The sequence below is a fragment of the Oculina patagonica genome, chromosome 8, assembly GCF_052425735.1.
Source record: "Oculina patagonica isolate OP01 chromosome 8, crgOcupat, whole genome shotgun sequence".
Classification (NCBI taxonomy): Eukaryota; Metazoa; Cnidaria; class Anthozoa; order Scleractinia; family Oculinidae; genus Oculina; species Oculina patagonica.
The window spans coordinates 11,933,639-11,949,160 of record NC_135765.1 but is presented as its reverse complement, the minus strand read 5'-3'; the positions used below and the strand labels follow the sequence as shown (position 1 = coordinate 11,949,160).

At 34.8% G+C, this 15,522-nt stretch overlaps 1 protein-coding gene and 1 long non-coding RNA gene across 3 annotated transcripts in view; one reads left to right on the top strand and one right to left on the bottom strand.

Annotated features, from left to right (window-relative positions):
* The window catches only part of LOC144664387 (uncharacterized), a 34,364-nt gene that overhangs the window by 1,432 nt on the left and 17,410 nt on the right, over positions 1 to 15,522 (bottom strand). The window lies entirely within an intron of this gene.
* On the top strand, positions 3,179 to 15,257 carry LOC144664363 (uncharacterized). 2 transcript variants are annotated; one of them, XM_078525481.1, is made up of 7 exons: positions 3,179 to 3,339; positions 10,735 to 11,136; positions 11,590 to 11,661; positions 11,761 to 11,796; positions 12,077 to 12,112; positions 12,269 to 12,313; positions 12,883 to 15,257. In XM_078525481.1, the coding sequence occupies exons 1-7, from the start codon at positions 3,282 to 3,284 to the stop codon at positions 13,131 to 13,133; spliced, it is 900 nt and encodes a 299-aa protein (XP_078381607.1). In that variant the 5' UTR covers positions 3,179 to 3,281; the 3' UTR covers positions 13,134 to 15,257. The 2 variants fall into 2 exon arrangements, with proteins under 2 accessions (XP_078381607.1, XP_078381605.1); XM_078525479.1 differs by lacking the exon at positions 3,179 to 3,339 and adding an exon at positions 4,594 to 4,664.

The window sequence follows — 15,522 nt, the reverse complement described above, 5'->3', positions numbered from 1 at the left end:
TTGTTAATAGATTATCAAAGTTCTGGTAAGGAGTGTTGTGCCTTTTGCTTTTTACATGCAGTTTTTTTTTTATAATTTGCAGAACGACCTGGTGGATGTCAAGGCTGGAATACAATATGGGTTGGCATACCCATAGGCATTTTTATCAGTTTAACATTCAGTATTGTTGTATGGATAGTCCGTATGTACTACATGCAGCGGAAAAATACATCAAGTCCTCCTCAATTACAGATAAGCACTGTCATTGACGTCAGTGATGAGAATGGTGATACCAATGATAGTTATATTGGGAACAATAATGTGGTATCTCCTGGATAAATTGTTGGAAATTTATCTAAAGCGCAGTCACCTTCATTCTGGAAAGACAAGGGTTGCTAAGTGTAAGAAAACGCCTCTTCGTCATAGCGAAGTGTGGCTGATTATTTAGCAAATGCTTTGGTTCGTGTTTATGTGTTACCAGAAAAAATGCATATCTGTCGTTTAATACCTAACTTCCAGACACCCTCAAGAGAGACGACAGAGACATCTGTTTGGCGATTCTAATTATAACTTAATTCTAGAGGTTCTTATCTTGCAGACTAAAATAATAACTGATGCTGCACGGTATAGTGAAAGCAATGCTTCGTCTCGATGTCATTTTTATCGGATTTCATATAGCAACCTGTAATTTAAAAATAAATTGATTATAGTGTGTATAGTTACTGTTCATAATTGCATTTATAATTATTGGCAAAAGACAAAGGTCACAGTAAAAAAAAGCCTAAAATAACCTTATTTTAAATTAGTGAAATGATTTTTTTATATATTTATTGTTCATACTTTAATTGGAAAAATATAGAGCGAGAGGTATTGTCTTCTATCTGTTTCATATTAGCATAATTTAGACCACTTGCATTTTATTATGGATGATAAATAAATGTAAATATACAAATGACATACTGTAATTATTTATCATTGTTTTTTTCTCAATAAAGTGTGTTTTGCTGTTTAAAAAAGTAACTTTATTTGAATTACATCCAGTCATAGTCAATCGATAAAAGAAATGCTATAAAATAAAATAAAAAAAATAAAGAAGTGTCATGCCAATAAGATTGTATGTACTGCTAGGCAGATGATAATGAACAATAGTTTTATTTTGAACAATAAAGAATTATAACTAAAATAACATTTCATAGTCACAATAAATTGCAGATTAAAAAACAAACACAACCATTATTGTTCAAAATCATTACAATTAAAGTTTATAAAATAAAAATGTACGTTTATAGTGATCAGGATGCACTTGGCTTGGAGATACTTAGTTTTATATTCTTATAGATTTCTAATATGGTAAAAACCCGCGAGTAAGAACCTAACTTTTTCCAGTTTAGCGTAAACAGGTTCTTACATAAAGAGTATTTAACACAAATTTAGGCTATTCAGAAAATTTACATTGATGCTAATAGAACTTTAAGTGGTATAAAATTTGCAAACCACATAAGTGCTTATGTAAAAATGAAACACTACTACAACATTAAGAATACGACATGATTTACATGCACACTAATGCTTTGTCCGAACTTATTTCCAAAAAGTTAACATTTTTAATCAATTTTAGTAAATAAGAACCTGTTTCCAAATTTGAGGCTAAATACGTTCTTATAAAAATGGTATCTAATTTGCAAATTTTAGCCTAACAGGTTCTGAAATGTTAGGTTCTTAGTTGCAGGTTTTTACTGTAGTACAACTCCCCTCTGAAAATATCCAAAAGGCTCTATAGGCACAACTATTTGTAAGGACATCCCAATCTTTTTTTCTCAAGGTAACACATGACCACGATATATTTGGGTTTTATAAAAGGCATATGGTAGCTGTTTATAATTAATGTTAAAAGTGAATAATAAACCATCAAGTAAAACATTTGTAAATATAGAAACTTCTCTGTAACATTTTTAACATTTTATTGTTTTTTAGGATTTTTAATTTACCTTATATGTCAGTTTGTTTATTTTTATGTTTTTATTTTTTAGCTTAATGTTCTTAAGAATTACACATAATGAAAACTGAAGTAGATCTCTGAAAACGTCTTTTAAAGTATAATACTGGTTAGTTTCTTATGGTAGCCTTGTTGGTTTAAGTTGAAAAAAAAAATGCATTAGTTTTGTTCTACATGTAAAAAACATTGTGTGACTCGTGTACAAAGGTACTCTTATATCTATCTCGTTTTAATTTACTATTAAATGTTAATTATTTACTCAATTCAACACGTTTGTGTAGTAAATTCTTTGTATTTTAGGGTTATAACTTGCCTTTTGGAATTCACATAACCATAATAATTGTTCACGGTGTAATTTAGGACATTTGATAATTGCAATATCAGTGTAAAAGTCTTTTGACTGCACACGTACAATTTTCTAAGCAATATTTAAGATAAAAAGTGGCAATTATCTGGTTACATGATCATTTGAGGTGGTTCTTTTCACCTTCAAAACCGTGTTAAGAATGTAAGTTAAAAAAGAAAAGAAAAAAAGAAAGACATATAAATGGATCCATTGATCGATATTATTTATAAAGGTCACCCGATTGCAGTCACGGTATTCCGAAGGAAAAGTTGACGAACTAAAGCTTGCAATCCTGCAGCTGTTATATCGAGACGTGATAAGAAGTTGTGTTACAAATTAAATACGGTGGTAGCATTTCCACCTTGAATGCGCAGTTATAATAAACAAGACTTCAAGCTCAAAAGGTAGAAGAGGTGATCATGGATTCAATGGAAGCTGAATATTATGACAGCTGACTGAATCACGAATTACAAAGCAAACGATGATTTATGTCAAGGGACTTCAATGTCTCTACAAAACACGTATAACTATATGTTATAATGCGTAAGTCGAAGATTTTAGATTAAGTCGAAAGTGATACTAACCTTTGGAAAGGGGCAATAATCCTCATACATTTTGGCCAAGGTATATGTACTTTGACAGCGAGCACAAACGTTCGACTTATCTCGATCATTATTTATTAGCCTGCGAACAGGCTCTCGGGTCGAGGATCAAATCGCGAGCCTGCTCGCAGGCTAATAATTTAGCCGCTTTAGTCCGACATTACTATAAAAACAAAGCTACACAAAAACTAGTTTGCGTGACGTTTCTCGTCGTCAAGCTTAAATGTCAACGGCATTCTGATTGGACAGCTAGACTTGTTCATTTACATTTATATTTATGCAACATTCACGTGCGCCGTGTTCCCGAAGTAAATATACTTGATGGTAGGCTGCTCTTGACGTTTTGATAGAAACTGACATGGCTTTATCGCATGATTACCTACTGATTTTCGCCTGTTTGGTGCCTTGGACTCAAGGTGGGTACAACTTAACAAATATTTTCCTATTTAGCGTTTGTGATACGCGTGCGGGCCCCTCATACGCCTCCAGTTGTAGTTAGCGGAGCCTTCTTACGGATTTACATATTCTTCAACAATAACATAACGCATTCGACCGAATAAACCTATTGAAATAACCCACAGTTCTCTTTCTCTTTGCGAATCATAAAAAAGATTACGGTTTTCTATCTAACGAAAGAGACCTAAGGTTTTTTCCTATAGTAATATAAAACAAGTACGGCACAGAAGTCATACTTTGCAGAGACGAGCTGTACGTACATTAAGTACAAAGTCATGACGAAAAGTGTATCCTAATCTTAATTTTTTTCGCTGATGCGTCAAGAAGAAGTTGACCAAGCGATATCTAGTTTATCTTACTATGTCGGTAAAAAGACCGCCACAAGAGGCGAATTTTAAATTCAGGCAGGTTGTATGAGAAGCATGCACAAAATGGAAATCTTTGACGCACAGTACGCCTCGACTCCTGTCCGTACCACTGCAACAAATACATCTATATTCTGTCTCACTAAACTTCCCTCAAAGTTCATTTACACGGATGGCATGTCCCCAGAATAAAACGACAAAACGCGCTTTGAAGTAGTGTCCGCGGTCGTCGCCCGTAGGCAGTCACTTAACGAACGTGGTTGCGTGATTTGCTTCACGCGAGCAAGGTGGCAAGTTGTACCTTTCTTCGACTTCTTTGCGAGCTTAAGAGCTTCTGTGATAAAACTAACTGCTTACTTTTCACGAGCGACATTTAAAAGGCGTTTAACTTTTGTTATTTAGGAACAAATTTGTCAGTGATAGGTGCCTATTTGTTTTTGGTACAGTGCAAACCCAACTCTACGGACGACCGCTAAAATGGACACTCGTTACACGTTAAACTAATTTATCCTAGATATGAAATTTTGGCTGAATGAGTAGCTTTGACTGGCCTTTTATCCTTCCTTAGACAACAGCCTCGTGTTAGCTTATTTAAAATGTCGCTGGTTTTTACGCCAAATTGATGCTCTGCCTTCAGTAGAACGGTCGGCAAAGTGGATCAAATTATTTGGGTCATTCACAATCACATGACGGTTGTTTCAGTAGGTACGTTATGTAACAATCGCAAAGTGGTTTGCTAAAGGGCTTCATGGGTATATTGTGCATACACTGTATGTATGCAAATATATGAATATATCAATCCACTATATGATTGTTACACGACGTATCTGTGCGTTGTATCATGGAAGAGATGTTTCTTATTTCAACGTGTTTTCTTTGGCTGCTTGTTCTTCAAATTTTTACAGTCCCTGTTGCAAGAGGTATGTTTTACTATTTTGTTGTTAAATGTCTTATAACAACGCCATCCACGTCCGATAGTGTCGACTTGCATTCTGCAGTATTTTGGATACTTCGGCAACAGACTTCCTATTTAATGCGACCACAACGCGATAAGAAATTTTTCCTCTCAAAAAATTACGTTTTAATACCAACTTGGTTTCACATCGTCTTAAGTTTTGATGCGCTAGCAAATTAAAAGATCAAACTCAAGTTCGCAAATTAAGTGAAAAACCTGAAGTTCAAATTCATGCACAAGGTGCTTAGTCAGCTAATCGAATGATATTGCACTGATAGCCGCATAGAAACCAGAAAAATGCCCCTATTTACTAAGAACTAAACGTTAGCAAGTATTTTACGCGTATCACGCTATAGTAGCATTTCTTAACTGGACCTGATGATTTTGGAATATACGGGATATTGATGTGTAAATATAATATAAACAGTTACTACTGTACAGATTACACATTACGGTATTTTATGTTGCTGAATTTACATTTGATCCCCACATAATATATTCTCGATCTTAACGAACAACAACACACGGTTTATTACCAAAAGAATAAATAAGATTTACAATTCAAACATATATTAAAACACAAATAGGTAAATTTACTCAGAATAACTAAAAAGCTAATCGAGTTGAGTAAAATTATACAATATTCACATATACAGGAGGTTGTTTGGCACAAAAGGATGGTTTTTAGAATTCAAATTTGTGTTCTAAATTAACACAGTCAGTAGAGAAGTTTGGTGTTTTTATTTTAAAATCTAAAATGGTTTTTACTCAGTTAAAGGCTAAATTTGCTTTGCTTTTCTGACCCGTTCAATCCAAGGAACTCTTAAATCAAAGGTTTCCTAAGGTAGAAAAATACCATACATGTAAATATCACAATAAATCAAAGAGTAACGAGAATGGTGACGATAAGTGAAGATTAAGGTCGATTGTCAACCAGTTAACTATTACAGGCATAAGGCAGTAAATATTAAATATTTATGGATAGGCTGTTTCAAAATACAACTAAACATGTTTGTTTGTAAACAACTGTACAGTGTATTTAATACATAAATTACACTAGGTTTGCTATGATCATCTTACTATGAAATTATTTCAAGTGAAGCTGAGCATTAAAATTTCAGACAGGCAGTCTCATTATTGTTCATTGTTAAAAATATATTATATTTACCAAAACTATTCAATATTCATGAGAGTAAACACTTAAAAAAATACTACATGATGAGTTCTAGCTGGTCCTAATTTTTTTTAAAAGTAGGCTGATCTTACAACTGGTATTTTCTTACAGACATAAAAGAAGGGTTGAAGAGCTCGTGGGGCATCGATTTTTTTAATCAATTGAGTAGTGGATTCCTAGAGGTACTAAAAAGGGTTTGTACCCCCCCCCCCCCACCCCACCCTCCAGAGCAATTTTGTAAACATAATAGGATAAAATTATTGTGATAAAATAACAACTGGTTACTATTACAAATTACATGAATGTTAATAACTTTTGTTGACTCTGCAATTATCTCTTTTTAACAATTGATCTCCACATTCTACTCTCAATCTTAACGATGTTTTTAGAATTCAAATTTCTGTTGTAATTAAATCAACACAGTCAGTAGCGTAGATTGGTTTGGTTATTTAAACATCTAAAATGGTTTTTCCTCACAGTTAAAGGAGCAATGTCACAATATTTTAAGACATTTTCTGACTACTTCCAAATTAAAGGAGACCTCAAAATAATAGTTTTTTAACATGGAAAAACACCAAATTCAGCAACATAAAATACCGTAATGTGTAATCTGTAGTAATTATTTAGTATTATTTTAAGCAAGAATTAGTATATATTTAAGCAAGTAAATATGTGAAGTATATTAAAGCATTAGAATTAAGACATTGTATCTTATATTTGATTTAATTACCTTTTTTTACACTGAACACTTGTAATTATATGCATGCAGTTTTGAATGCTCTAAACTGGTTAGTGACTATTCATTGTTCATGTATGACAGAAGATTATTGTATTGTAGATTATGATGAAAAGTTAAAAAGAGATAATTGCAGAGTCAACAAAAGTTATTAACATTCAATTGTAATTTGTAATAGTAACCAGTTGTTATTTTATCACAATAATTTTATCCTATTATGTTTACAAAATTCTTAAATTCTTAAATCAAAGGTTTCCTAAGGTAGAAAAATACCATACATGTAAATATCACAATTAATCAATTAATTAAAGAGCAACAAGAATGGTGACGATTAGTGTAGATTAAGATCGATTGTCAACCAGTTTACTATAACAGGCATAAGGCAGTAAATATTAAATATTTATGGATAGGCTGTTTCAAAATACAACTAAACATGTTTGTTTGTAAACAACTGTACAGTGTATTTTATACGTAAATTACACTAGGTTTGCTATGATCATCTTACTATGAAATTATTTCAAGTGAAGCTGAGCATTAAAATTTCAGACAGGCATTCTCGTTACTGTTCATTGTTAAAAATATATTTCATGTACTAAAATGGTTATAATTTACTTTTCAAACAAAAAAGGAGGTATATTCATGGGAATAAACACTCCAAAAAATTTATTACAAGTTGGTTGTGGTCCTATTTTTTAAAAAGTAAGCTAATCTTAAAACTGGTATTTTCTTACAAACATGAAAGAAGGGTTGGAGAGTTAAAGGGGCATTGATTTTTTTAATCAATAGAGTATTGGGTTCCTAGAGGTACTTAACCCCCCGATGTAAATATAATAGGATAAAACTATTGTGATAAAATAACAACTGGTTAAGATTACAAACTACATGATTGTTAATAACTTTTGTTGACCCTGCAATAATCGCTTTTAAACTTTTCATCATAATCAAAAATACAATAATCTTCTGTCATAGATGAACAATGAATAGTCACTAACCAGTTTAGGGCATTCAAAATTGCATATTAAGTAACTGTTCAATGTATTAAAAAAGGTAAAAGGTAATTGAATCAAATATCAGTTACAATGTCTTAATTCTTGCTTAAATAATTAAGAGCACATTAAATGCACCTTGTCTAATGTTAAAGAATTACTATATTATGTACAGCAACCATGTATAGAACATGGTTGCTTGTGCTTTAATTTGTTGTAAATTATTATTATTTATACAGTGAAATTAAAAAGGTAAGTAAATTATGTTGGTGAATATTTACTCCTAGAGAAAAAGCTGAGGTAACCAAATGTTTTTTCCTCAAGAACTACAAAAATCTAGAGCATGGAAAACAATGATAAATGTTTAATGCAACATACATGCACCATAAACTGCAGTTTCATACATTGATTGTGGATAAAGTAAGGCACTTAAATGAACAAAAAAACCATCCATCTATAGCTTAATAATTACCTATTCCTATCCTTGATGTTTACATAAGCGATATGTACTTACATTGACTAGAAGTGAGTAGTTCTGGTCTCATAAAAGTTAATTCTGACCATATATGTATGGCTCAGGTGTGAATTTACCGAATCAGTTCAAATGCCTTAAACATATTTTTCCTTCAAATGCTAGTCATTTTTGCCAATGCCAAATTAAAACAATACATGACTAATGGACTGAATTTTTCATATATTTTTTTTTAATTTAAAAATAAAAATGTCATTTAACAAATTAATTACTGTCAGCAGCTATAACTTAAAACACTGAAGATTATATACAGGTTCTCATTCAGTGAGAATTTCCTGAAGGTTCTAAAAAAATTATTCACCTCTGGAAATAGTGTACTTATATACATGTAACTGGGATATTCTGATTCAACACATCATCTAGGAGGCGAATAAAGATAAACCACATCAAAAAATACTAGGGCAGGGAAATGTTCATCCTTAATAATTCGAAAGGTCATGACTGAATGTCAAATTACGTTTAGATGAAGAAGTGATTGCTTTTTTGTTACTTTATTCGGACCACTTGAAACTCTTTTTACAAGGTATTGACTTAATTCAACTAATCGACTCTAACAAAAATATAATTTTGTAATGTGTGTGAGTCTGGTCGTGTCTCCCACTGCCCCAGAACACCAGAAAATAGTGGGGATTTCAACTGCTTGCTAGATTTCTTTTAACAAGTCTCCCTTGCAGGAAATTGCTTTGAGGAAAAGTCACCCCGGTTATTTCTAATGGCCCACACTTGAGTTAATAGCTTGAGAAGTAAACATAATAGTCTTAATTAAAACACAAGCATAATTCAAAAGGATGTTTACATTTGCAAAACAACCAGAACGAAATGCAGGTGTGGTGCTCTTGAAATTCTGATAAACATTGTATGATGAGAGTCCTGTGTTCATGTACACAAGACACACGGGTTCACACTTGTGGAATATATAAGCACTAGCCAAAGCAAGTTTTCTTATGGTTATACTTGTGTTATAAACATATAAAGATAGATCGACTCCCCCCCCCCCCCCCCCTAAAAAAAATACCACCGCCAGAAAACAAGGTTGAGGAGGATGTACATAGGCTAAGCATAACACAGAGTCAATTATAGTTTACAGCTGTTTACCTTACATGTACACAAGCACAAAACAAATCACACTGAAGGTAATGCATCATTTTAAAGGTCTATTCGTTTACAGCAAGTTCACCGAAATTGTATCACAAAATTGTGAGTGAAGTTAAGCTGACATCTTAACACACATTCATGAATAAAGTACATAATGGCAACACAATTCTCGATAAACTCTATATCTGTGAATTAATCTCACATATGAAACAATAAATAATCATGAGTCACTGACATACCGTGCCGTACGTGTTTAAATTATTCTTTGCATTTTCCAAGTCGATGCATAAAAATCTAGGATGGCCTTCACCATGCACATGCTCGCAGACACCATTTCCGAGTAATAATCATGTACTACAAGGTAACAGCAACATATTTCTCACAAAGAAGCTCGAAATTTATAAAAGAAGAAAAAAGAAACAGCTACTTTTGTCACTGACTAAGTAAATCTCGTTGAAGCGAAGACTTGTTGACGTGCCGTAACGCGAAGATTGTATACGACAATTTTTGGCTTGATTGCATGTGTGATTGACAAATTCCTTTGTTCGTCATATATATTTCCCTTGTTCCTAGGCCTCTTCGATCGCCAATGTTTGGTAATTTATATAAAAGGTCTGGATTTGAATGTTGGGGGGCTAGAATATCAGCATTCTCGTCCCCATAGCCCTTTCGTTTCTCTTAGCCGGCTGAGCCTTGGCACGAGGAAACGAAGGGCTCTGGGGACACAGAATTTCCAGTCCTAGATTCTAGGACTTCCGGTCTTCATGTATGCGGTCCTGACGTTTCAAAAGAATGTATAAGAGAGTCGTTTGTTTTTCGACTTCCGTTTAGGAATTCCTTGTTCCAAACAGCCAATCAAAAAAATTCGAATTAATTCTAAAATTCTATGTCCCCAGAGCCCTCCGTTTTCTCGTGCCAAGCCGGCTAAGAGAAACGAAAGGGCTATGGGGACGAGAATGGAATATCAGTTATAGGCTAATTCTCGGCGGTTTCTCAGCTATAAGGTAAAATGTCAGCCCAATTACTCAGTTGTCACGCAGTATATTCTGCAGAACTCAGCTATCAGCTAAAAGAGTGTCATTTCTCAGCTGACAATTAAATTTTTTACCAATTCTCTGCTACAAGTTTAATTCCATACAGATCCGAACCCTCTTGTTAGTCTGAAAAACTTTTCTTATTCTTTCTCTGGTTGAAACTCAAATTTATGTTGATGATTTTGTTTCTGTTTCAATTGTTGCCCACCACAGGGACCAAAGCGATTTTTGTCGATTTATTTTGTTCGTTTGTTCATTTGCTTGATTTTTTTTTTGTTTGATTTTGTTTGTTTGAAGTATCGACCGGTAAATATTTTACACAAATGTTCCCTACACCTGCAGAAAAATTGCAAACCTCTCTCCAGCAGTGTAAGATGCCTGCTGCTTTCACAGCTACTACCCAAGCTTTTAGCACTAATAATTAAGCTTACATGTATTCATGTTACTAAATGCGTCCGTTTCCATCTTCGTTTTAAAGCTTCCGTTCCTGCGACCATTTATGCTGTTGCTGGCATGCCACAAGTTCAGCTGCCATGCAACGCAATAAACCACATCACTTCTGTCTCACCTGGTGAAATTGACTCGTTTTGGGCAAAGGAAGAGACGAGAAACAAGGAGCTTTGGAGAATGATAATTGTGATAAATAAAGATGGGCAGGTTATGGAAACGTTCAGGCAACCCTTCATGGGCTCAAATACCATCGGAAACCAAAGTTATAAAAATTGGCAGTACTACGGTCGCGTAAACGTCACTATACCGTATGGTGACCTCGTCATCAATGACGTTAAAAGTGAAGACGCTGGGCAGTTCTTGTGCCATTTCAAGAACATGCGCACTGGAGAACATGGCAAGGCGACAGTAAGACTCGTCGTTTTTAAAGGTTAGTATATACCTATATACAACTCAGAGAAACACACACCATCACACGCACCCTTCGCCTCGCCATTTTCGGGGAAAAGAAATTGAGTTACTTTAGTACCCCCAATGTTCGACCTTTCGAGAGATAGCATCCAATTGGATTGTTTTACATGTATGACATGGCTGTTTTCGTAGCCGCTAAATTTCAAATGTTTTCAAGGCTAAACTGTTTTTGGGTTGGGTTTTGAAAATATTACTGTTTTCTAGGCCTTCGAGGGCATTTTGTGCAAACACCAAGGCTAGGGTGTTTTACCTCGTAATTTCAGACGTTTTACAGCCTACGAACGCAGACTGACACAACAGCTAAAACTTCGTCTGCGCCGGTTCAGGCTGACGTTGTACTGATCGTTTAGAAAGCACTGAACCATACCATTTGATCGTCTTTCAACAATTGTGGTCGTGGTCTCTTTTTCAGCACCTTCACCAACAGCAGAAATGAATGACACTAGCCCTGGAAACCAAACGGCATGTGAACTAGATGTCATAGGTACATGAATCAATTTATTTTCCCTGAGAAGAAAATATACCGTAAATTTAATTTGCATTTGCCAGTTTTCGCATCAAAACAATTAATGTTTCTTTACAGGAACAAACAGCACTGGCCATGAAAAAAAGACAAAAGGTAACGGACATTGTGACTTATGCAATAAAGGCAGTACACATAAGTTGGCGAAAATGTACTAAAAATGCGCTGTTACTGGAGAGTATCAGTATCTTCATTGCAAATGCCGTGAATTTGATCAATCAATTTTTTTGTATTTTGTTCACTTTAACGTGCTTCTTCTTACAAGAGAATCTTGACTGGAAAAAAAAAATTAAAGCTAATAAGTATAATAAATTGTTCTCTTTAATTTTCCCTGGGTTTTAAGTCATTTTAACGTCTTTTTCTTTGATACGAACAGAAACCAACAGTACTGAGGATGCAATCGAGAAAAAAGGTATGGTATGGTGACTACAGTGTACATTGGTAAAGATATGTCAGCAAAAGGCTTATACTGGGGAATGATGTCTCCTTAGGGAAACTGAAAAACGTTGCCATAAATTTCATTGCATTTTAGTCGTTTACATTAGCGCATTTTTTTTTTTTTTACCAGGATCATCAGGGACCAACTGCACTGACTATGAAAAGAAGACAGAAGGTAAGGTATTGAGAAAGAATTACGCACGTGAGTACAGTGTGCATGAGTGAGAAAACAGAAGTAGCAGAAAGTAACTAGGGGGGGGGGGGCTGTCAAAAAGAGCTTTAATTTTTTGATGGCATTGCAAGAAGAAATCTCAACTTACACCCTCGGCATCTAAGCTTGGGAGTTGCAAACTATGCACCTACATATATGCAAACTATGCACCTAGAAACGTTTTCTCCGACCTGGGGGAGGGCAGACGTACACGGACTGTTGATTGAGTTCTCAAGACTTAAATTGTTTTGTACATAAGATTACTGTTTTACTGCTTCCCAAACGAAATTTCCGGGATTTATAGCCTGTGTCAAAAACGGATTGCTTACGTACATTCGCCATAATAGTCAAAGAAGAAAGCGGGAGCGAGGTCACTACACGGGAAATAACTATTCCCAAATGGGTATTATCCGAGGGGTAGAAACTAAAACAATCTTAGCTACAATTTATTGAATTCGAAGGATTTTTATAATCTGTTGTTTTTTTTTTTGTCATTTTTACTGTAACTTTTTCATTAAATTATTTTATTTCAGGAAACCCTAACGAGTGGACAGGACCAGCGTTTTGGGCGTTGTTTGCGCTGAATGTTGTTGTTTTAGCAGGCGTTATATATTCAAATAAATTTAAAATATATACCTATTTCAAACGCACCCTTCAGGACATCTGTGGTGGCCCTGAGGCTGTCAATGCTCGTCATGATGAAATTGATATTGGAGACGTTAATGATAATAATGGGGCTGCGAATGATGTGGAAGTCATCGTTAATCCTGAATTGCAGTGTTGATGACGGTTATAGTAGTAATGATGAAAAACCAACCAACACTAAGGGCCTTAAGCGCTAAAACAGTAGTTTTTAATTGCTTATTTCCCGTGACTTTAAAATTATGGACACATCAACCCGCTTCCTTTTTATCTTGCTCTGGCAAGCAGTGATGAAAGTGCATATTATCAATTCTTTGACAGGATTGGTAAAATAACAAGTGAATATTTTTTCAAAGCTATTTAAACTTGCTCCAGCACCAAAAATAATGTTGATACAGCCTAGTCCGTAGGCGTTCTCCTCCTCTCTCAGGCGAGCGCGAGGTTGACCTTAGGGCCCGGGATGGGGTTGGCTTGCCGGCGGTGACGTCACGAAATTTCGAGCCAAATCGCTAAGCGGGAAGGGAATGCCTGGGTACTAGGCTGATGTTGGTATAATTCTATAGATAAGATATAATTACCTATTTCGAGTTTTTGGTACATGTACAGTATTTGAACGTATGGTCTACAAACATGTTGGTTATAGAGTATTAGAAAATAGCACAAAGTAAATACGTGCGCTGATTGGTTAAAAATTGTGTTTCTATAACTCGATGGAGACACAGACAGTTGTCGTAGACACAGCAATCAATATTCACGGCCTTGAAATAAGCAATGCAAAAATAACAACTAAGAATTGTGCCAAATTTTAATGTCACAGCTGACAAAACGCAGGTTAAGACAAAACAAATATTTGCACACTTGAAAACAAGCGAGTAAGATGTTTACAGAGCCCGCTACACATTCAAAAATAGTCTGTGAAAGAAATTATCGAAGCGGCTGACCTTTCAAAGAAGTATAACAAGATATCAAGTATATCAAGAAGTATATATTACGTGCTTTAGTGTTTGTACTGTATACGTTATTTGCTTCTTTTTTGTATTTGCAAGTGATCAATTAAAAAAATATCAATTGGCGCAACTTCACTCCATTCTAGGCTTTGCAGCACTTCAGAACTATTCACAGCTCCTCAACAGGACAAGATATTCGTCCAGAATGCCGAGTCAAACTTCTTTTAACAGAAAAATAATGCACTTTCACCTCCAAGGTTCGAGTCGCTCGATCGGCAGCGTCGGTCGTCAAACCATTCGGTTAGGTCAATGAAGCGAAATAAAACCACAATTCTTGACTCCTTCCAGTGCTTGACTTCAGTTAAACCATGGGCTTAGGTATTTCTCATAATTACATTAACTTTGGGGCCTGTTTTCTTTGTTTGTTTGGCCAAAAACCGGTGAATTTTAGCCTTGAAGCGAATGTTGAACAGTTGATTTATTTCTGTTCATCGACTCCCTTACTATGATTGGTTGATTATGTTCATGACGTAAAACCGCGAGGGGAAGAGAATCTACGTTTTGATGTTAAATAAAGCGCTAAATATTACTTTGATGTGCGTTATTTTCTTTGTGCTGTTTTCTAAAAGAAATAGAAAACATGTTTTCCGTGTTTCTATCGAGTTATAGAAACACTCGTGAAAGTTTGGGAGAACTCGAAAAAGCTGTGGAAACACTCGTCTATCGACTCGTGTTCCCACAGCATTTCTCGTTCTCCCAAACTTCCACTCGTGTTTCTATAACTCGATAGAAACACGGAACATGTTTTCTATTTCTTAATCATTATAGAAGGAAGAGTCAATTTTGCCTTTATATTTCATAATTTGAAACCAATATAACATTTTTTAAGGAAGCTTTTGTTTTTACTTTTATAAAGTTGTTGTAAAAAAGATCGTTTTTAAGAACCTTTGATACATTATTTTTTTGTGCTTACCAGAAATATGAAAGATGTTACATATTTTTAACTGTCCAAGTTTGTCTACTCCAGAATAAATACTGCTGTTCTCAAAGAAGCGTTTACTGTTTTATGTTTTAAAACTACAATGTAGGTCAAAAGTAGCTGGGCACTTGTTAAAGCGATCTTTTAATCATAGAGAATAATGTTTTGGTACAACTCTTCTTGTAAAAGAACGTTTTTTCAATGCTTCTCGTTCATTTCTTAATCCTTCTTCCCCTAGGCAATGTTGACAAGCATATATCACCTTATTTTAGTGTGTGGGATGGTCAATTTTCAACATTGCTTGGGGGGAAAGGGGGGCTAGCAGTCAATTTAAGATGGTTTCCGCCCAACATTCGAGCAATACAGGCAAAAATAAAGTTACCGAAAAGACCTTTTAGCATGGTAACAGTTTAAGTACTACTAACAAAAACCTACCAAAACTTTAGCACTCAAGCTGACCCCGCGAGAGAAAAATGGATTTGAAATTATTATTTCAGTTAAAACGGACGTTTCACGCCAGTTCAAAATGGCGCGCGTTTTGAACATTTTTACGAGGTTTGACTATAATTTTCTCGAGAATGCTTTAGAATTTAGTTACGGGGTCA